At 49.2% G+C, this 22,598-nt stretch overlaps 1 protein-coding gene across 6 annotated transcripts in view; it reads right to left on the bottom strand.

Moving 5' to 3' along the window:
• CSPP1 (centrosome and spindle pole associated protein 1) overlaps positions 1-22,598 on the bottom strand; it is a 1,363,238-nt gene that overhangs the window by 281,492 nt on the left and 1,059,148 nt on the right. For 5 of the 6 annotated variants that reach the window (XM_086965839.1, XM_086965843.1, XM_086965845.1 and 2 more), the window contains one exon: positions 21,931-22,073. In XM_086965839.1, the coding sequence (XP_086821965.1) occupies positions 21,931-22,073 (143 nt within the window). The remainder of the gene's footprint in view (positions 1-21,930; positions 22,074-22,598) is intronic. The other variant, XM_086965840.1, reaches the window with a different exon arrangement.

Below are 22,598 nucleotides of genomic sequence, written 5' to 3'. Positions count from 1 at the left end.
TCTGGAGCAACCAGACCAGCGGTGGAAAGTTGTCGTTTGGTCGCCAAAATGGCCACTAGCCAACGGAGTAGTAACCGGATAGGCGCGTTGAGTGGAACAAAGCAGAAGGGCCCTACGCAGATCTCGTGAGAGCTGGAGGGCTGGTCCTAGGTGCAAATGTAGCTCGGTGGTGGGGCATCTCATCTTTCTTTCTTTCTTTTTTTAATTTATAATGCGCAGAAACAATAACCCGCAGGTATCAAGGCGCCTAACAATATGATCAAAAGTTGAAACAGACGTCCTTACATATAGGCTTGCCGAAAGAGAAGAGTTTTTAGGGCAGTGCGGAAGTTCTGTAAAGACGGAAGGGATCTCAGGTCCAGGGGAAGATCATTCCACCATTTAGGGGCTAGAGTGGAGAAGGCCCTGCCACCCCATCTAGCTCTTCGTACGCGGGGGGCTGTCAGAAGCAATTTCCCGGAGGAACGCAAGTTCCTTCCAGGGATGTAGTGGGAAATGATGGACCCAATTCCCGTGTCGCTATTTTTGGCGATGGCTCTGTAGGTCATGCATAAGACTTTAAACCGGATTCGATGTTCTACCGGTAGCCAATGCAGCGTTTTCCTGGCCGCAGTGGCCGAGGAGCGTCTGGGAATATCCAGAACAAATCTGGCTATGGCGTTTTGGACTACCTGTAAGCGCTGCAGGTGGCTCCTGTTTAGCCCAGCATACAGTGCATTACAGTAGTCCAAACGAGAACCAATGAGTGCGACGGCTATTTGTTTTCTAGCCTGCAAGGAAAGATATTTCCTAATCCTTCGTAGGGTGTGAATCAAACCCCAGCAGGTGGAAACGGTTCTACTCACCTGGCTGCCCAAGTCAAGGGCAGGGTCTATCATCACCCCGAGATTCTTGGCAGATGTTGTAGGGGAAGGGCATATTCCTAGTGAGTCAGGCCACCAGTTGGCTGACCAGATGTTTTCTTTCCCCCCAAACACCATCACCTCAGTCTTCTCCCCATTCAGTTTAAGAGAGTTCTGAATCATCCAATGACCAACCGCCTCCATACAAGATCTAAACTTGGAGGCGATTAGTACATCTGAATGGGGGAGAGAGACGAGTATTTGGGTGTCATCTGCGTAAGAGACTACCTCCATCCCGAAAGATCTTATTAGTCTGGCTAGTGGGGTCACATAGATGTTGAAAAGGGTCGGGCTAAGTGCCGACCCTTGGGGGACCCCACACAGCACTGGTCGGGATGGAGATAGGATCTCCCCCAGCTTGACTCTTTGTTCCCTCCCCGTAAGGAAAGAGGTCAAAAGATCCAAGGCTGTGTCCTTCACCCCCACCTCCCTCAGTCGAGATGAAAGTACTGAGGGGGAGAGGGTATCGAAAGCCGCAGTTAGATCTAGCAGGACCAGGAGGGTGGTCTGGCCCCCATCCACTGTCGTGCGGATCTTATCGAGCACGATGGTGAGGGCTGACTCGGTGCTAAATTCCCTCCTAAATCCATGCTGGGAGGAGTCCAGGCATCCCGAGCTTTCCACAAAAACAGCGAGATGCTTGTTAAGATGTGCCTCAAGCATCTTCGCTGGAGCAGGAAGCAGTGAGATAGGCCGGAAGTTTTTTAGGACCTCCGGATCCAGGGAGGCTTTTTTTAACAGGGGTTTTACTACCGCCTTCTTCCATTCCATAGGGAAAATACCGTCTCTAATGGCTAGATTCATTACCTCTAGCAGCGGTGGCAGGAGGGTCTCCCTACACTGCTTGATGACTTTCAGTGGGCAGGTATCCAGGGGAGAACCAGACTTGGTCTTATTTAGCAGTAGCTCCAGATCTTGCAAGGCCAGCGGAGGGAAAGAGTCCAGGGTACACAGTGGGGAGATGTCTGTAGTAGTCATGCTCATCTCAACCCCTGCAGTGGGCGCACTGATACAAGCTCTTTGTTCCTCGAGGGCCAGGTGAATTTCCTGAATTTTGGTGTGGAAGAAGGAGGCAATCTTATCACATAGGTCCTGCGAAGGAATGACAGGATCAGGGGCTTGCAGTTTGACTAAAGAGTCAACAGTTTTAAAAAGCTCCTTCGGCGAGGAAAGCGAGGTAGTCATGGTAACAAAGTAGTCTTGTTTAGCCTGCACAATCTCAGCTTTATATTTTCTAACAAAGAGTTTATGGGCTTCCTTGTTCTTAAGGTCCCAACTAGCATGCCAGAGCCTCTCCTTTCTCCTCACTTCTTGCCTAAGAAGTCTGAGGGAATCGGAGAACCAGGGGGCAGATGGTCTCTTTCTGGCTCGGCGGCGGGACTGTACTGGGGCCAATTTATTCAAGGCCTCAGTGGTAACCTGTTCAAAATGGCCGACTACGGTCTGTACGCTGTCTAAGCCAGTGATAGAAAGGCTTGCAGCCCAGGGCACGAAGGAATCGCTGTTGATATTCCTAAAATTTCTGGCAGTTTCCATTATGTGATTCCCTTTTTTGCAGAAGTCCACCCTATGGCGTTCCAAAAGAAAAGGAACCGCCAAATGGTCAGACCAAGATAGATGGATCGGATCCTTAATAGTCAGACGAGGGTCATTGGAAAAAATACCATCCAGTGTATGTCCTGCACGATGGGTGGCTCCGGTAACACGTTGCGTGAGCCCTCATGATTCCAGAGCCTCAGTGAGACAGGAAGTATCAGAAAGGTCGTGCCGTTCTAAATGATAGTTAAAATCACCCAGAATAGAAAAGTTTTCTCGTCCGAAATAGGGTTCAAGGGACTGGAGGAGGTTGTGCGTAAAATGGGTTCTCGAACCTGGAGGTCGATATACTAAGATTCCATTAAAGAAGGGACATTGCGCTTCCTTTATTGTAAAATAAAGTGCTTGAAAACTGTCCGGGAAATCGGGTATAGGTACGATATGGCATTGTAGGTGATCTTTATGAAGAATCGCTATCCCCCCTCCCACTCGACCCTGTCTATCAAGTCTGACCAGACAGTACCCATCAGGGACCGCCTCGATTAGATCAGGGTCAGACGAATCCTTGGCCCATGTTTCCGTAACAAACACTATAGTGGGCGTTCTATCCAATACCATCTCTTTAAACATTATCTTGTTCTTGACAAGGGAGCGAGCATTAATCAGAATGCCCTCTACTCCTACTATCTTAGGACTAGATATGGCGGAATGTCCAGAGAAAAGGTGGTTAGGGGCGGAATTAGGAGGCCTACGCGTGGAATGACAGCCACATCGTAAGGGGAAAAGGAGGTCATCCGGCTCGTAGGAATGAAAGCAGCGTTGTTTGCGAGGTTTCAAGGCCAACATTTGGTGAAGGGAATAACTGTGGGGGGAGGAAGGAATTTCACCAGAGTCCAGAGGCCAGCCGCCCAGCGCGTCCTCAGCGTGGACGGGCGCAGACGGGCTGGACTCTGGCGTGACTCCGGCGTCACTATGGCGTACACGCTGCGCGTACACGCTGCGCGCCATGTCCAGCTGTCTATGTAGGGCTCTGGCCAGACCACGTGTCTGCTTCAGCGAATAGCTGAGGAGCGCTAGTGACCCACCCAAGATGGCGTCCCAGACAAACAAAGGGCGGGGACCGGGCCGCCCGAGTGGCGGTGAATGCAGAACAGTTAAAATGCAGCAGTGCGATCCGTGTCAAAGGGCACAGGTAGGGACCTAGTAATCTCTAAACAGTATTTTCTAACTATTTGAGAACAGGGAGTAACGAGCGCAAATCAGAAAAGTAAATGCAAAACGGGGTTTTAAAATACAATTACAGGGGTTTTAAAATACAATTACAGGCTTTCAATGCTTCCAGCGCATAGCGCTATAAGCGGTAATACAAAACGGGGTTTTAAAATTCAATTGCAGGCTTTCAGTGCTTCCAGCGCATAGCGCTATATGCAGGACGGGAATCAGGCAAGAGTGAAAGACTCTCCTACCTGGTTTTAAATACTGTCGTCAATTACAGCCGCTGGCCAGACCACGTGTCTGCTTCAGCGAATAGCTGAGGAGCGCTAGTGACCCACCCAAGATGGCGTCCCAGACAAACAAAGCGCGGGGACCGGGCCGCCCGAGTGGTGGTGAATGCAGAACAGTTAAAATGCAGCAGTGCGATCCGTGTCAAAGGGCACAGGTAGGGACCTAGTAATCTCTAAACAGTATTTTCTAACTATTTGAGAACAGGGAGTAACGAGCGCAAATCAGAAAAGTAAATGCAAAACGGGGTTTTAAAATACAATTACAGGGGTTTTAAAATACAATTACAGGCTTTCAATGCTTCCAGCGCATAGCGCTATAAGCGGTAATACAAAACGGGGTTTTAAAATTCAATGGCAGGCTTTCAGTGCTTCCAGCGCATAGCGCTATATGCAGGACGGGAATCAGGCAAGAGTGAAAGACTCTCCTACCTGGTTTTAAATACTGTCGTCAATTACAGCCGCTGGCCAGACCACGTGTCTGCTTCAGCGAATAGCTGAGGAGCGCTAGTGACCCACCCAAGGTGGCATCCCAGACAAACAAAGCGCGGGGACCGGGCCGCCCGAGTGGCGGTGAATGCAGAACAGTTAAAATGCAGCAGTGCGATCCGTGTCAAAGGGCACAGGTAGGGACCTAGTAATCTCTAAACAGTATTTTCTAACTATTTGAGAACAGGGAGTAACGAGCGCAAATCAGAAAAGAAAATGCAAAACGGGGTTTTAAAATACAATTACAGGGATTTTAAAATACAATTACAGGCTTTCAATGCTTCCAGCGCATAGCGCTATAAGCGGCAATACAAAACGGGGTTTTAAAATTCAATTGCAGGCTTTCAGTGCTTCCAGCGCATAGCGCTATATGCAGGACGGGAATCAGGCAAGAGTGAAAGACTCTCCTACCTGGTTTTAAATACTGTCGTCAATTACAGCCGCTGGCCAGACCACGTGTCTGCTTCAGCGAATAGCTGAGGAGCGCTAGTGACCCACCCAAGATGGCGTCCCAGACAAACAAAGCGCGGGGACCGGGCCGCCCGAGTGGCGGTGAATGCAGAACAGTTAAAATGCAGCAGTGCGATCCGTGTCAAAGGGCACAGGTAGGGACCTAGTAATCTCTAAACAGTATTTTCTAACTATTTGAGAACAGGGAGTAACGAGCGCAAATCAGAAAAGTAAATGCAAAACGGGGTTTTAAAATACAATTACAGGGGTTTTAAAATACAATTACAGGCTTTCAATGCTTCCAGCGCATAGCGCTATAAGCGGTAATACAAAACGGGGTTTTAAAATTCAATTGCAGGCTTTCAGTGCTTCCAGCGCATAGCGCTATATGCAGGACGGGAATCAGGCAAGACTCAGGACCCCAAGCACAGCGATGAGGGTACCTCAGGGGCTGCGCAGTCGGCTTCTCGTGGACGTTTCAAGAGGTCCGGTCCCACGTCTCAGGTCGCCTCCACTCGTCTCAGCTTAGCAGGGACTGTGGTTCGGGCTGTTAGATGTCTGGGAGTCTAGTTCTTGTCAGGCTCTGGGCTCGGGCTCCGGCAGGAGGCGGCGGCAAAGCAGTCGTTGATTGCTGAATGGGGCCTGTATTCACAGGGTGGCCACTGCTTGGCCACAAGCGAGATTCTTCAGTCTTCTGAGCAGCAGAACGTCGACGGTCCAGAGTTTCTTCTTATGTAGTCGAATTTCAGGGTAATCTGCCGTCTTGGGACTCAGCTCCTACTTTTAAACTAATTCTAGGGGCTGGACTACCTACTAGGTCCCTCCTATGGGTGGGACCAGGAAGGAGGGTGGTTACACCCCCTTTCCTTTGTCCAGTTTCGCACCAGAGCTGGGGCTGGAGTGCCCAAGCACCGGTTTCAACTGGCCTATGCACGGGGACACCTTGTGTGCCCCGGGCATGTCTGATTCTAATCAGCCCTACCTAACCAGATACACAAAATCCTGTCTGGGGTGGTGCTAGCACCTCCCAGGGCAGGAAACCCTTTGTCCCAGCCTGACTCGCTGGAAGGACTCCCAGCAGCAGGAGGTCAGACTTGTGTCTGTGGTGGCAGCATCCATTTTGTGATGCTGAGGCTCTGTTTCCCTCTAGAAGGGTGGAATGCTACCCCCGTCGCCAGAATTGGCGAGGGGGTAGTATTCCAATTCGTATGACACCTTACTCGACATGTTTTGATAATGTCAAACCAGAGTTAGTATTTAGCCGCAAGGTTCATAATGCACTTAAGAGTATATGGTATGACGCTATCAGGAAACAGCTAAAGGACATGGTTCTGAAAGCTGCAGACAGGCTCAGCTCATGCTAGAGCACCATCTCACACATAACCAAGCTCTCTGCCTTTAGGATTGATAAGGCCTGCCATAGGAGTTACTTATAGGTTAGTGTGTGTCCTTGTATGCGTTAGATATCGAGGTACTATACCTAAAGCAACGGGTGATTACACCACCTTGCCCCAGCTGAGTGATCAGCCAGTTGTGTCAAATAGTAAGGCCAGGCCAGGGGTGGCACAATACGTGCTGCTGCCCCTGGTAGGGCTTGGATGCACCTATGCCCTGGGTACCTAGAGTGCTCTGTACAGGGGCTCACAAGGTGATCCATGTTCCAATTGGTAAGGCACCTAAAGTGCCTTGGCATAAATTTAGAGAGAGAACAGCAGGCCGTGGGTCTGATTGGCAGGCCCACAGCCACATTAAGTCGTAAACCAGTGAAGCAAAAAGCAAAAATCTGGGGTGACCATAGGATAGCAGACCCTACTCTCCTACAGTGGTGACCAGTGATTCTGTGGCGAGCAGTCAAATGGTGTGAAGCACCTTAAAACAAACTGGCTGATACCTAGCATGCCAGGACAGAATCCACGATACGACTTGGTTCCTGGTGATGGCTATGTAACGTTTAGCCTTGCATTGCACTGATCGCTTACTGTAATTGCACATTGGTTATTAGCATAAAGCACTTTGAATATTTTTGCTGTTTTTATCTAATTTTAGCCAACTGTAAGGGTTTTTATCAACTACTGTTATTGCACATTGGCTATCTGCATATCGCACTTTAAATATTTTAGCTGCTTTTTATCAGATCTTAGCCAACGGTCATGGTTTTTATTAACTTAACAAAGTTTTGAACTGAACTGAAGTCTAATAAAATCCACGATTATTTTTGAAGTGTTGTGGAAGTATCCCCTGACCTTGCATACCTCTCATCAGCTGTTTGCAATGAGAAGTCATCTTGCTTAGACAGTAGTCTACATCTAAGCGCATTTCACTTTTGTCCTTCAGAATGTCTACAAGCACAGCATTCTCTTTCCTAGCCCCTAGCTAATATGGTTATTTCTTATACTATTTTCCAGTTATTAAAATATAAGCTAACCGGTGGAGTGCGTTGCTCCAAAGGAATGTGAGAATCACACATGTAAAAGACAAACAAGTTACTTACCTTCGGTAACGCTTTTTCTGGTGGATACAGTATCTGCCTGTGGATTCCTCACCTTGTGAATATTCCCCTGCGTCAGCAACATTCGAAAATTCTTTTGTAGCACATCCCGCTGACGTGGACAGCAGAAGCACGGCATCGCGCGCGGCTCCGCTGACGTCACTGACTACATAATAGGACTCCGTCTGCGTGATAACATCAGTTCAGCCCTTTTTTTCCGTGCCTTCGAGACACACGGACGGACCGACAACAGTAGATATATACACATTGTACACAGTACAAAATATCCAAGGTAACACACAGTGTGCAGACAATGCTGGAAAGCAATTATAACAATACACTTCCTTTGACAGTAATATATATATATATGCATTAAAACAATGTCACTATTGAAGGTATACAAGGGTGGACAACGGGGAGGCGGGTTGGCCAGTGGGGAATCCACAGGCAGATACTGTATCCACCAGAAAAAGCGTTACCGAAGGTAAGTAAATTGTTCTTCTGATGGATACATCTGCCGGTGGATTCCTCACCTTGTGAATAGATTCCCACAGCAGTCCCACTCCCGGAGGAGGGTGTCCACCCTTCTATACCAAGAAGTCTTGAAGGACAGAACGAGCAAAATGTCCGTCCCTCCTCACCTCTGCATCTAAACAATAATGCTTTGCAAAAGTGTGAAGGGAGGCCCAAGTTACCGCCCTGCAAATGTCCTCCACAGGAACACCCCTAGACAAAGCAGATGTAGATGACTTTGCCCTAGTAGATAACCTTTCACTGTCGCTACAGCAAAACCTTGCTGAGCCAAAGAGAGTGCAAACAGAAGCATGTCGGACAAGCGAGCCTTTAAAGGGTCAATGGACTTCTCTCCACACCATGAAACAAACTTGGACCACCTATAAGAATAGATAGTCTTGGTGGAATGTCGCCTGGCTGATAAAATAACATCCACCACGTCAGGTGGGAGATAAAAAGAATTCAGGTTGCCCCGTTCAATCTCCAGGCATGAAGGTGTAAGGTCTGGAGGTGGGGGTGTAGAACCTGCCCCTGCGACTGCGAAAGGAGGTCTGCCCTGAGAGGGAGACGGAGCGGAGGGCACGAGGAGAGGTGGAAAGTTCTGTGTCCCACACCCTTCTTGGCCAATCCGGGGCGATCAATACAACTTGGGCCCGGTCTTGGCGTATCTTCCTCAGAAAAAGAGGAATCAAAGCTCCCTGCATCGGAAACTGGAGACTGCAGAATGACCTGCAGGGGGGATGCTCGTGAGTGGCAAACAGGTCCACCTGAGGAGTTCCCCACGTCCGAAAGACATGACGAACCACCTCCGGATGAAGCCTCCACTCGTGGTCTGCCGAGGACTGCCGACTGAGACAGTCTGCACGCAGGTTCAGAAGTCCGGCCAGATGATTTGCCATCATACAAGTCTGATGGTCCTGAACCCAGGACCAGAGACGCAGTGCCTTTCTGCAAAGATATTGCAACCCCACTCCTCCCTGTTTGTTGACATACCACATCGTGGTCGTGTTGTCCGTTAGGACTTGAACCGACCGACCGCGACGGGAAGGGAGGAATGCCTTGAGTGCCAAACATATCGTCCGTAACTCTAGAAGGTTGATGTGAAGCAACCTTCCCTCTGGAGACGAAAGACCCTTGATCTCCAGATCCCCCAGATGAGCACCCCACCCTAGGATGGATGCATCCGTTATCACCGTGGCCACCGATGGAGGCAGTTGAAAGGGCTTTCCTTGAGACAGATTGCCCTCAACACTCCACCAAGACAGATCCGCAGCAGCTTCTCTGGAGATCCTGACTGACTCCCTGAGATCTCCGTTGTGTTGATACCACTGCCTGCGGAGGCACCACTGGAGTGCCCTCATGTGCCACCGTGCATGGTCGACCAACAGAATGCAGGAAGCCATCAGACCGAGCAGCACCTATGAACAGGTTGCGCTGGGAGGGCACCAGGTGAGATTTGGGTACATTTATCGAAAAGCCCAATCTGTACAACAACTGAGTTGTGACTTGCAGATGATGGAGCACCTTCTCTGGGGACTCTGCTTTGATCAGCCAATCGTCCAGATAAGGGAATACTGGTATCCCCGACCTTCTGAGATGTGCTGCCACCACCTTGGTGAAGACTCCAGGTACAGTAGTAAGACAAAACGGAAGGACCGCAAACTGGTAATGTTGCGATCCCACCGTGAAACTGAGATAATTCCTGTGCGACTTCAGGATGGGAATGTGAAAATACGCACCCTGCAAGTTGATCGACACCATCCAGTTCTCTTCCAGCAGCGCTTGAAGAACCTGCGCAAGGGTGAGCATCTTGACCTTCTCCTGTTTCAGAAAGAGGTTCAAGATCCGGAGGTCCAGTATTGAACGAAGCCTGCCATCCTTCTAGGGTATCAGGAAATACCGGGAGTAGCACCCCTGAACCATTCCCAGCTCCGGAACCACCTCCATCGCATCTTTTCTAAGTAACGCCAGAACTTCCTCCTGTAGGAGAAGCAGGTGGTCCTCCGTGCAAAACCCTTGACAAGGAGGGTAAAAATGGGTGGAAATTGCCGAAAGAGAAGAGCATACCCATTCTCTACAAGATTGAGAACCCAAAGGTCTGATGTGACCGATTCCCAATCTTGTAAAAAATGTGTAAGCCGACCCTCCACAGGACTAGCATGATCCAGAATGGTGGATCTAGGGCTGCTTGCTGTGGTAGGAGTGGGTTGGGAAGAGGAAGAGGAGGAGGAGGCTTGACGACTTCGTGGACGGCCCCTGTTGCTACCCCTGTACGATTTGTACAAGGAATTCTGCTGCTGATGCTGTGGTTGCTTGTAAGAGCGAAAGGAAGATCTTCCGAACCCTCTGTATCTCTTACTTGATGAACCTCTGGTCAGAAGGCCTAAAGACCTAGCCGTTGCCTTACTGTCCTTGAACCTTTCCAAGGCAGCATCCGCCTTCTTCCCAAATAGGCCCGAAACATCAAATGGAAGATCAATCAAAGTAGCCTGCACATCAGGAGAAAATTCAGATGATTTCAACCAAGCAGCCCTCCTGGTCGCAACAGACGATCCCATGACCCTTGCCACAGAGTCAGCCGTATCCAAGACGCTCTGAATCACCTGACGAGCAGCAGCTTGTGTATCCGCAAGAATCTCATTGAAGTTCTGTCTGTCCTCCTCAGGTATCTTTGGAACTAGCTGCTTCACAGAATCCATCAGGGTGTGAATAAAACGTCCTTAAAGGCACGTGGCATTTGTAGATATGAGGGCCATGCTAGCCGAAGAGAAAACCTTCTTCGCCGATTGGTCCAGTCTCTTAGACTCCTTGTCACTAGGCACCTGAGGAAAAGAGCCTGTTGGTTTTTTGGAGCAGGCTGCCTGAACAACCAAACTCTCAGGAGACGGATGCGAAGACAAGAAGTCCGGATCTCCAGGAGCTACTCTATATTTCCTTGCAACAGCCCTTGATACTGCAGGTGACGAAAAGGGCTTACGCCACACTTCTAAAACATGCTCAGTAATTGCCTCATTAAAAGGTAGCATCGGGAGAGTGGAATACCTCCGTTAAAATGTTTGATTTAAACTCTGCAGTGGGCAGATTCAAATCTAAGAGTTCAGTTGCCTTTCTAATGACCATGTGATATGGCGCTACATCCTTTGAAGGGACATCAGGAGCCAAAGAAAGCTCCCACTCCGGAGATAACTCCAAACCACTAGCTTCTTTAAGGTCATCAAACAAATCATCTGACTCTTGCAGTTCTCCCTCCTCCATCTCCACTGCTCGATACCTTCTCTCCTCCAGCAGCCTTTGTGCCTCCCGCCTAGACCTCATCTTCGGGATCTGTGTCGATGGAGCCACAACCCACTCCGACGGAACCGGCGCCGTGCTCGGGGCCGGAGAATCAGTCTGGAGCGTATGAGGTCGAGTCGAGACCAGAGCCGGTGAAGATGAAATCGGCATTGATGACCTCAGCGCAGAGAAAATGCCAAAACGGTGCCGGCATAAAAGGCATAAACGGCGTCAGTGCATATGTCTGAGGGACGCCCAGATTAAAGTCCATCGGACCCATGGAACCAGCTGGTGCTCCAGAGGGGTACATGGCTCTCGAAAAGACCCCATACATTGCATTTAAATAATGCGTCGGGTCTTGTCCACGGTGTGAGAAGGTGGCCTGATATGCAGTGCTCACTATTCTAGTGAACACTATGTATCAGTCCAGCAACCCTTATTGATGATTGGTTGTAAGTCAACCTTATAGACCAGCTATCCTAGTAGCGTGGATACGAGCAGTCTAAGGCTAAAGACTCGAGAGGGCGCGTTAAGCCAGCTGTTTACCACACATATACCCCTTGAATACCAAGTGAAAGGACACCACACAAGTGTTATGAAAATAAACAGTTATTTATTTAAAGATCACAACAGCCCTGTACTCTTTATGAGGACAGGGTACTAAGCACAAACCAAAACTCTTACAAAAATACTTAAGTTAGCACAGTATATACAAATGCCCGAGGGGCACGGAAAACCATATACTCTGAAAGTGGAATGCGAAATTCCTAGCAGGTAAGTACAGTACTAATAGCTTTTGGAATCGCTAGGACTTGACTAGGGAATCGTTAGATTATGTCTAGGAGGCCTAGGGGACTCGGGTGCAGTGTGTGCACTCTCACGCGAGATGCGGGACAAAAGTCTATGGTAGCTAGGAATTAGAAAGTTAATGTTCTCGGGCGAACCCGACCTGGTAGGGAGAAAACGAAAGTAGATTCTGACCCTTGGATAGTGAGGCTATGCTGGGGCACCGAAATGCCGAAGTTACCTAGCCCAGGGGCTGCAGCTGCATAGGTCTGAAAAGACGTCGGGAATCCTCGTAGACGGACCAGGAGCCGGAAGAAAAGATGCTGGCCGGTGACCAGTGAAGAAAGTTCAGTCGGATCCAAGCCTGGATCTTGAAGATAGATGACACCTGAAAGCAGAGGGGACCAAGTTCGAGACTACTAGCCAGTAGTCAGTGGGCACCAGGAGGGCACCGGATGGTAGCCACCTCGACTAGGTGAGTGGGTGACGCTTGACTCGAAGATCTCACGGACCAGGAGGCGTTGTCGGCGACCAGGATGGAGGATCGAGCTGTCCCACGAAGATAGAAGCTGTCGGCGTCGCTGGACCCAGGATTGGGCAACAAAGCCTTGGCAAATTCAAGCCCACGCGGTGGACCTAAAATGGCGTCTGGAGTGGACCAGGAGGGTCCGGGGTGCCTCTCTTGAAGAAGGAAGCAAAGGCCAGCCTGGAGCAACCAGACCAGCAGTCGTGAAGTCGTTGGGCGTCGTTCAGAGGGCCACAAGCCAGCCGGCTAGTAGCCAAACAACGCGGTGCACAGCAAACAGCAGAAGGGCCCCACGCAGATCGTGGAGATGCAGGGGGGCTGATCTTGGGTGCTGGAGCTGCGCAGGGTCGGGGCTTCTCGGACCCCAAAGCACTCACCAGTGGAGGACACGGTGGGCTTGCAGTAAAGATGTCGTGCAGTCTTGGCGATCGTCGGTCCCTTGAGGTCTCGTCGCACTCACGGTTCTCAGCTGGGCTGTAGAGGTGAGTAGAGGTCAGAGGTGCCAGGGAAGCCGGGTCTCGTCGAGCTGGGTCGTCGGATTCGTGATGAAGGACTTGCAGCAGACCGCAGTGTTCTTTAGGATGGTGCCTGCGGATGCAGGGTGACTACTCCTTAGCCACAAGGGAGAATCTTGAAGAAGAAATCGTGAAGTCCTTTCGAAGAAAGTGGTATCTTGATTCCAAAGATGATCTAATTTTAACAGGGGGCCCGCTCCCATCTTTATACTAAAAAAGGGGGCTGACCCGGTGACTAGGTCCTGCCTATGGGTGGGACTAGGTGGGGGGTGGTTACACCCCTCAGCCATGCCGGACTTCCCCAGGCCAGGGGCTGGTGTGCCCCTGGAACTGGTTCAGACCGGCCTATGCGTAGTGAGCACCGGGGTGCCACTCAGCAGTCACCTTCCTGTAAAGCCCTGCCTACCCAGGATACACAAAACCATGTCTGGGACGGTGCTAGCACCGCCCCTGACAGGAAACCCTTTGTCCAGGCTCCCCTCGCTGGAAGGACTCCCAGCTGCAGGGGGTCAGACTCGTGTCTGTGGTGGCAGCATCCATTTTGTGGAGCTGAGGCTTCAGTTAACTTTAACCGGGGTTCACAGTTACATACATGTCGTGTCCCTCTAGAAGGGTGGAATGCTAACCCCGTCGCCAGAATTGGCGAGGGGTTAGTATTCCAATTCGTATGACACCTTACTCGACATGTTTTGATAAAGCAATACCAAAGATAGCATTTAACCGCGAGGATTATAATGCACTTAAAAGTATATGGTATGCGATATCATGGAACAGCTATTAGGACTTGATTCCGCAAGCTGCAGACAGGCTCAGCTCATGCCAGAGCACCATCTCACATGATTCCAAGCACTCTGCCTTCAGGATTGTCAAGGCCTGCCATAGGAGTGACTGATAGGAATCTGTGTGTCCATTTTAGGGTTAGGTATAGGTATACTACACCTACAGCAAAGGGTGATTACACGACTTTGCCCCAGCTGTCATGCAGCCAGTTGTGTCAAATTTAAGAGGCCAGCCAGGGGTGGCATAATACATGCTGCAGCCCCTGGCAGCCCTGGGTACACCCATGCCCTGAGTTACAGGGTCTGATAGGGTGGCCCAGTACCAATTGGAAATGTACCTAGGGTACATGGAATCCATTTTAAAGAGAGAGCAGTAGGCCTGGGGTCCTGATTGGCAGGGTCCCAGGTCGACTATGTCCAAAACCAGCTAAAACACAGGGCAAAAAGTTGGGGGCAACCATAGTCAGGATGTACCTTCCTACACAACCCCCCCCCAAACGAAAGGAGATAAGGCTATCCTTGTCCAGGTAAGCCTCTATTACCTAAGTGGCCATATAAGGAAGGACCAGCTCTGGCTTGGTTTCCCCCTGTGTCATGGTCCACTAGGCAACCCCTCACCCTAAGGGTATCTGAGGGTCTCCACCATAGGGAATCTCTGTCTCTGGTGTGTCTTGGGAAAGTAAAAGGCTGATGCTGGGATGGAGTACTGAAGTGAGGCTCCTCTACCTTTGGGCTCAACTTCCTCCAATCACCATCCATCATGTGTGCCTTTCTTTCTTTAGCTGAGATGCACTGAGCTCTCAGGGTCAGCCTCTGGCTACCTAAAGCTGGAGGCTGAGTCCCTCTGTTTGGCTTACTGGAGGGACAGGTCAGGTCTGAGGTTTTTAGGCCCCATGTTTGGCTGTGCCCAACAGTGTCCAGCTGTGGGAGTTCCCTACCTACTTTTAAGGGGGATCCCTCAGGAGTCTGTTCTATTTTCACTTGGCTAGGGTTACCAGCTTCAGTGATCCTAATCTGCTGATTAGGGGGTTCTTTTGGACAGGGGGCCCTTTGGGGTCCACCACTGGCCTCCCTGACCTCTTCAGCCCTGGGCTGACTAAGGCAGGGTAGAGAGGTGCAGTTTACCTGCTCCAGACTGGGTCCCACCTGGGAAGGGTCCACTGCCATCAGGGGCTCTGCCAGGCTAGGCCTGACTACCTCTGGGGCAGTTCCTTCAACAGGGGTAGAGTCAGTTCCCTGAGGAGGCTGGCTCTCACCTAGTGTCTGGGAGGGGGAAGACTCTTCTTCCTCCTCAATGCTCTCTGTTTGAGTGGAGTGATCCATTGTTTCAGGCTTCACAACCTCACTATCTGTCTGAGTAGAGGCTGAGACCATTTCAACCTTGCCAACCTTTTCAGGGAGGACTGGTGCTTGGACTGGGGCTGTAGCTATTACTGCCCCACTAACCTGTCTGGATAGGCCTATCATTCTGGAATGAGTTTCTTGTTCCACTTCAGCCCATGCTGAGAGTTCCAGGTCATTCCCCAGTAAGCAATCTACAGGTAGGTTATCTGTCACTGCCACTCTCATGGGCCCTGTGACATTACCCCAGCTGAGCTTGACTACTGCCATGGGATGCCTTCTCTTCATTCCATGAATGTCTGTCACCTGATAAGTAAAACCAGGGGTCAGTTGAGCAGAGGGGACCAGATGGTCACTCACCATGGTGAGGCTGGCCCCTGTGTCTCTGAATGCCTCAACTTTCTGACCATTCACTAACACTTCTTGTCTATACTTTCCCAAAATGTGGGGTCCAGTAGTGAAGTTGGCAAACCCCATGCCAGTCTCACAGACAAGAGTGTGGCCAGGGAACCTGGCTAAGCCATAGTCCTCCTGATTGCCCAAAGTAATGCCCACCACATTCTTGGGGGCACTCCCACCACCTGGGGGATTACCACTAGTGGTAACAGGAGGTTTAGGAGTATTACCTGGGGGTGTATTTCCCTTATTACCATTTTTAGGGCAACTGGCATCACTTTTGTAATGGCCCACCTGTTTACAGGTATGGCAATAAGGTTTCTTCTGTTCTGAAGGAGTGTTCTGGGACCCACCACCCTTGTTGGAGTTTTGGGGCCCTAGGGAAGTCTTCTCTGTGGATTTATCCCCACCCTTCTCTTGAGGCTTGGTTGATTCCTTTTTCTGGTCACCACCCTGGTTTTTAGGCCTAACCCTGGTTCTGACCCATTTGTCTGCCCTCTTACCCAATTCCTGTGGAGAGGTCAACTCAGAGTCTACCAGGTGCTGATGTAATAACTGGTTCTGACAATTATTTAAGATTTGCTCCCTCATAATTAGATTATACAATCCTTTAAAATCAGTAACCTTACTACCCAGTAGCCAGCCTTCAAAAGCCTTAGTGGCACAATCAACAAAGTCAGTCCAATCTTGAGACTGAGTTTTCTGGGTGTCTCTGAACAGCATCCTGTATTGTTCAGTGGTTAAACCAAACCCATCAACCAGTACATTTTTCAAGACTTGGTAATTGTTAGCATCCTCCACCCTTGTGGTGAGGAGCTTATCTCTACCTTTACCATCAAAGGAGAGCCACAAGATAGCTGCCCACTTACTTTGGGGAACACCCTGCACAGTGCAGGCTCTCTCCAAAGCAGTAATCCATTTGTGGATGTCATCCCCTTCTTTAAAGGGGGGCACTATCTTATTCAGGTGCTTTGTATCAAAACTCCTTTCCCTATTGCTAGGTTTATTGCTGCCACCAGTGGGAACTAGCCCACATAATTCTTGCTCTCTAGCAAGGGCAAGTCTCTCTTTGGCCAGGGCAAGTTCTTCCCTTTCAATCCTCAGTTTGACTGCCCTTTCTTCAGCTTCATACACTCTCCTCTTAGGGGAAGACATTCCTCTGTGAGAAGAGTTGAGAGAGCCATTGGTTCGAAAGGATCTGCTAGAGCCTCTTGATAGAGACCTAACTCGTCCATTCCCAATGTTAAGCTGACCTGAGAGTGGGCCCAGGAGTTCCCCAGTACCAAGCTCATGTCTGCTTAAGTTGGACCTGCTTAGTCTGCTGACTTCTACCTGTCCCTTATCTGCCTCATCCCCTGATAACTCATCCTCATCCTCAGCAACATCTGCCTCAAGGAGGGGATGGATATCAAAGGGACCCTGTAAGGAGGGCAAACTTCCATCTGGATTAGAAGGGTCTGGGTTACCAGCCCTACTGGCATCATAAGCCTCTAAGAGACCAATCAGAAAGGAAGTGGTGGGGTTAGACCCCTGTTTTAGTTTCCTGAGAGTACACACTTGTCTCATCTCATGGAAGCTAAGAGCAGTATATTTTGAAGGGATGACCTGTGGAGGGTCAACTGACACAAGGGGAGACTCAGTGTTTCCTCCTGTGGCCGACATACTGCTTCTAGTGTGGTGTAAGTGATGCACCTACCTACACTATGTGTTACCTACTGATCCCTTGCTAAGAGTTGCAGCCAAGGTGTGCTAAGCCTTGAGGAGCTACAACAGCTGGTTCAGTAGAACTCAGAGTATTCTAAGCTTTAGTTATATGTACCTAACAGTACTTATGTGATCTTTCAACAAGATATTCTTAGGATACGTGTGGTAAAACAACAGCAAGCTCAAATCCCAACCGCTGCTCACCAATGTGAGAAGGTGGCCTGATATGCAGTGCTCACTATTCTAGTGAACACTATGTATCAGTCCAGCAACCCTTATTGATGATTGGTTGTAAGTCAACCTTATAGACCAGCTATCCTAGTAGCGTGGATACGAGCAGTCTAAGGCTAAAGACTCGAGAGGGCGCGTTAAGCCAGCTGTTTACCACACATATACCCCTTGAATACCAAGTGAAAGGACACCACACAAGTGTTATGAAAATAAACAGTTATTTATTTAAAGATCACAACAGCCCTGTACTCTTTATGAGGACAGGGTACTAAGCACAAACCAAAACTCTTACAAAAATACTTAAGTTAGCACAGTATATACAAATGCCCGAGGGGCACGGAAAACCATATACTCTGAAAGTGGAATGCGAAATTCCTAGCAGGTAAGTACAGTACTAATAGCTTTTGGAATCGCTAGGACTTGACTAGGGAATCGTTAGATTATGTCTAGGAGGCCTAGGGGACTCGGGTGCAGTGTGTGCACTCTCACGCGAGATGCGGGACAAAAGTCTATGGTAGCTAGGAATTAGAAAGTTAATGTTCTCGGGCGAACCCGACCTGGTAGGGAGAAAACGAAAGTAGATTCTGACCCTTGGATAGTGAGGCTATGCTGGGGCACCGAAATGCCGAAGTTACCTAGCCCAGGGGCTGCAGCTGCATAGGTCTGAAAAGACGTCGGGAATCCTCGTAGACGGACCAGGAGCCGGAAGAAAAGATGCTGGCCGGTGACCAGTGAAGAAAGTTCAGTCGGATCCAAGCCTGGATCTTGAAGATAGATGACACCTGAAAGCAGAGGGGACCAAGTTCGAGACTACTAGCCAGTAGTCAGTGGGCACCAGGAGGGCACCGGATGGTAGCCACCTCGACTAGGTGAGTGGGTGACGCTTGACTCGAAGATCTCACGGACCAGGAGGCGTTGTCGGCGACCAGGATGGAGGATCGAGCTGTCCCACGAAGATAGAAGCTGTCGGCGTCGCTGGACCCAGGATTGGGCAACAAAGCCTTGGCAAATTCAAGCCCACGCGGTGGACCTAAAATGGCGTCTGGAGTGGACCAGGAGGGTCCGGGGTGCCTCTCTTGAAGAAGGAAGCAAAGGCCAGCCTGGAGCAACCAGACCAGCAGTCGTGAAGTCGTTGGGCGTCGTTCAGAGGGCCACAAGCCAGCCGGCTAGTAGCCAAACAACGCGGTGCACAGCAAACAGCAGAAGGGCCCCACGCAGATCGTGGAGATGCAGGGGGGCTGATCTTGGGTGCTGGAGCTGCGCAGGGTCGGGGCTTCTCGGACCCCAAAGCACTCACCAGTGGAGGACACGGTGGGCTTGCAGTAAAGATGTCGTGCAGTCTTGGCGATCGTCGGTCCCTTGAGGTCTCGTCGCACTCACGGTTCTCAGCTGGGCTGTAGAGGTGAGTAGAGGTCAGAGGTGCCAGGGAAGCCGGGTCTCGTCGAGCTGGGTCGTCGGATTCGTGATGAAGGACTTGCAGCAGACCGCAGTGTTCTTTAGGATGGTGCCTGCGGATGCAGGGTGACTACTCCTTAGCCACAAGGGAGAATCTTGAAGAAGAAATCGTGAAGTCCTTTCGAAGAAAGTGGTATCTTGATTCCAAAGATGATCTAATTTTAACAGGGGGCCCGCTCCCATCTTTATACTAAAAAAGGGGGCTGACCCGGTGACTAGGTCCTGCCTATGGGTGGGACTAGGTGGGGGGTGGTTACACCCCTCAGCCATGCCGGACTTCCCCAGGCCAGGGGCTGGTGTGCCCCTGGAACTGGTTCAGACCGGCCTATGCGTAGTGAGCACCGGGGTGCCACTCAGCAGTCACCTTCCTGTAAAGCCCTGCCTACCCAGGATACACAAAACCATGTCTGGGACGGTGCTAGCACCGCCCCTGACAGGAAACCCTTTGTCCAGGCTCCCCTCGCTGGAAGGACTCCCAGCTGCAGGGGGTCAGACTCGTGTCTGTGGTGGCAGCATCCATTTTGTGGAGCTGAGGCTTCAGTTAACTTTAACCGGGGTTCACAGTTACATACATGTCGTGTCCCTCTAGAAGGGTGGAATGCTAACCCCGTCGCCAGAATTGGCGAGGGGTTAGTATTCCAATTCGTATGACACCTTACTCGACATGTTTTGATAAAGCAATACCAAAGATAGCATTTAACCGCGAGGATTATAATGCACTTAAAAGTATATGGTATGCGATATCATGGAACAGCTATTAGGACTTGATTCCGCAAGCTGCAGACAGGCTCAGCTCATGCCAGAGCACCATCTCACATGATTCCAAGCACTCTGCCTTCAGGATTGTCAAGGCCTGCCATAGGAGTGACTGATAGGAATCTGTGTGTCCATTTTAGGGTTAGGTATAGGTATACTACACCTACAGCAAAGGGTGATTACACGACTTTGCCCCAGCTGTCATGCAGCCAGTTGTGTCAAATTTAAGAGGCCAGCCAGGGGTGGCATAATACATGCTGCAGCCCCTGGCAGCCCTGGGTACACCCATGCCCTGAGTTACAGGGTCTGATAGGGTGGCCCAGTACCAATTGGAAATGTACCTAGGGTACATGGAATCCATTTTAAAGAGAGAGCAGTAGGCCTGGGGTCCTGATTGGCAGGGTCCCAGGTCGACTATGTCCAAAACCAGCTAAAACACAGGGCAAAAAGTTGGGGGCAACCATAGTCAGGATGTACCTTCCTACACACGGCCTGGAAATGGAGGGTATGAACCCATAGGCTGATCCTGTCGAGGTACAGGAATCGGGTCAACCGGATACGCAGGATGATGCACCGGAGTCGCAGACCCTTCAGGCAACGGAGCCTCTTCCTCCTCTCGAGGTGGAGAGTGTGTCGGCGTCGGGGAAGGATTCAAAGCCAGAGCCGGAGACTGCTCCGGAGACTCCATAGGCAAGGGTTCACCTTCCGGACCCAGGACAACAGGTGAAGGAGACACATAATCCTTCCGATGTCGATGTGGAGACTTAGACTTCGGATCCGACTCTCTCTCAGAACGATGCCGAGATCCATGCTTCCTCTTCTTATGCTTCTTCTTGGATCGAGAAACATGCCCCGAAGAAGACCTCGAAGCCGACCTCTACCTCGACCGCGACTTCGACCGCCTCAAGCGGGACTTCGAACTCTTTCTATCTTTCTTGCCTTTCATCTTCGCTACAAGAAGCTTCACCTCTCTTTCTGGCAGGGCCTTGGGGTTCATCTTCTTACAACAGGGACACCCTTGGACGTCATGATCAAAAGAAAGGCACCATACACAGTCTTCGTGCGGATCTGTTATGGACATAAACTTTCCGCACTTCCCACAGGGCTTAAACCCGGATTTCTTCGAAGACATTTCGACAGGAAACAAGAAATCACTGAAAACAACCAACAGTAACAGAGTAACAAACGAGCTACTGAAGATCCCTAGAAAAACCGTTAGCGTCGACGACGTGGAAAAAAGGGAACTGATGTCACACGCCGACGGAGTCCTATAATGGAGTCAGTGACGTCAGCGGAGCCATGCGTGATGCCGTGCTTCTGTGACATCATCCACGTCGGCGTGATGAGCTACAAAAGAATTTCCGAATGTTGCTGCCGCAGGGGAATATTCACAAGGTGAGGATTCCACTGGCAGATGTATCCATCAGAAATAATGCTAGAAATGAGAATTCTGTTCTCCGGGTATATCCATAAGAATTCTGAAAGCATAATACACACTGCGAACCGGAAAACTTTCATGCCATATGAATTAAGCATAAAACCCAGATTATGTCACCCTACCCTGGGGCAGAGGCACAAGGTCAAAAGTCAAAAAAGGTAAAAGGCTGCAATGGGTTATGTAGATGATTCCCATGAACTACAGTCAAAGTTGAGCCAGCCTGTCGTTCCTTTGTTCCTGAAGAATGATGTGATGGCCCAAGTTGCATTCTGTACAAACGTTGAAGATCAACATGAGCACTCTGGACCAGGGGAGAATCATTTGCCATTTCTTAGTGAAGTTTGGTTCACTATATATAAGATATATAAGCACTTTTAAAATAGATTTGTCATCCTTAATTAAAGTAAGTAACATAGCCAAAATATTCAAACAAAAAAGTGGAAACCTAAATAGCATTCGGGGTTCAAGCAAGAGAGAACCTCTTTGAGGTACATGAAGAAGTCTCAAGTGTTTATTGTAAAAGTGTTCTGCAGTCATCCTATTGATGATGGAATAATGTATCAAACATGTAGAGTGATAATACACACTAAAAAAGTAGCTGCACTAATTTTCTCTGTGTAATCAACTGTATTCTCAGGTACATCTTGCATTACATGGATTTTATATGTTTCGCATGTATTTTCTGAATGTATGCCTCTTTTCTATTTCTAACTAATAAAAACTACTTGAACTAAAAAGTAGCTGTTAGGCATGTAATTTCCACCTTTAATGGAAAATTTCACATGAAATTATTTTTAGTGTGTTTTGTTTAAGTGGTGCAAAAAATGTTTGTAAAAATAGATCAGCTCACCTCTGTATTTGAGGTCATTAAATTCACGGATGTTCTGTACATTGATGGCGTCATTCCTCATAGATGAAGGACGTCTCACTGGGGCCTGCATGCGTAATCTGGCCATATCAAATACATCCACTGTATTTGTATCTTTTTTTCTGCTAAAACAAACAATATAAACAATGTTTTTGAGTCATATTACCTAAAAACAGTGTAACGTGATAGAACGTTTGACATTTGTTCATACATCTTGTCAAGCAACTCAACAAGATCAGACCCTCACCCCAACTAGTAAAAAACGCATATATTTTTACCTAGATACCTATTTAAACATTGACAACTTTTAATAAGTGTCAGTCAGACACAATGTATGTTTGTTTTGCGACCAGAAAGGGACCAACATTTTCTGGTTTCGAGACAAAACAATTAATGTAATTTAACACCTTTTCAATAATTAAAATGTGAACAGATGGACCATCTCAAAATAAGGAAGGGAAATATTAGCAGTGATAGAAAATGGTGAATGTTTCATCATTAATACATTTACATAAATAAGATATGAATGATAATGGGAAACAACCTTTACAACACAGGCATTACCATACAATGCCTTTACCCTGCATTATTTAGCACACACATGTTTTATCATGCATGGAAAGTATAGTTAAGGTAAGTATATGTGTGTG

Source organism: Lissotriton vulgaris, chromosome 4_1 (assembly GCF_964263255.1).
Source record: "Lissotriton vulgaris chromosome 4_1, aLisVul1.2, whole genome shotgun sequence".
Classification (NCBI taxonomy): domain Eukaryota; kingdom Metazoa; phylum Chordata; class Amphibia; order Caudata; family Salamandridae; genus Lissotriton; species Lissotriton vulgaris.
This window is presented reverse-complemented; position numbering and strand designations above follow the sequence as displayed.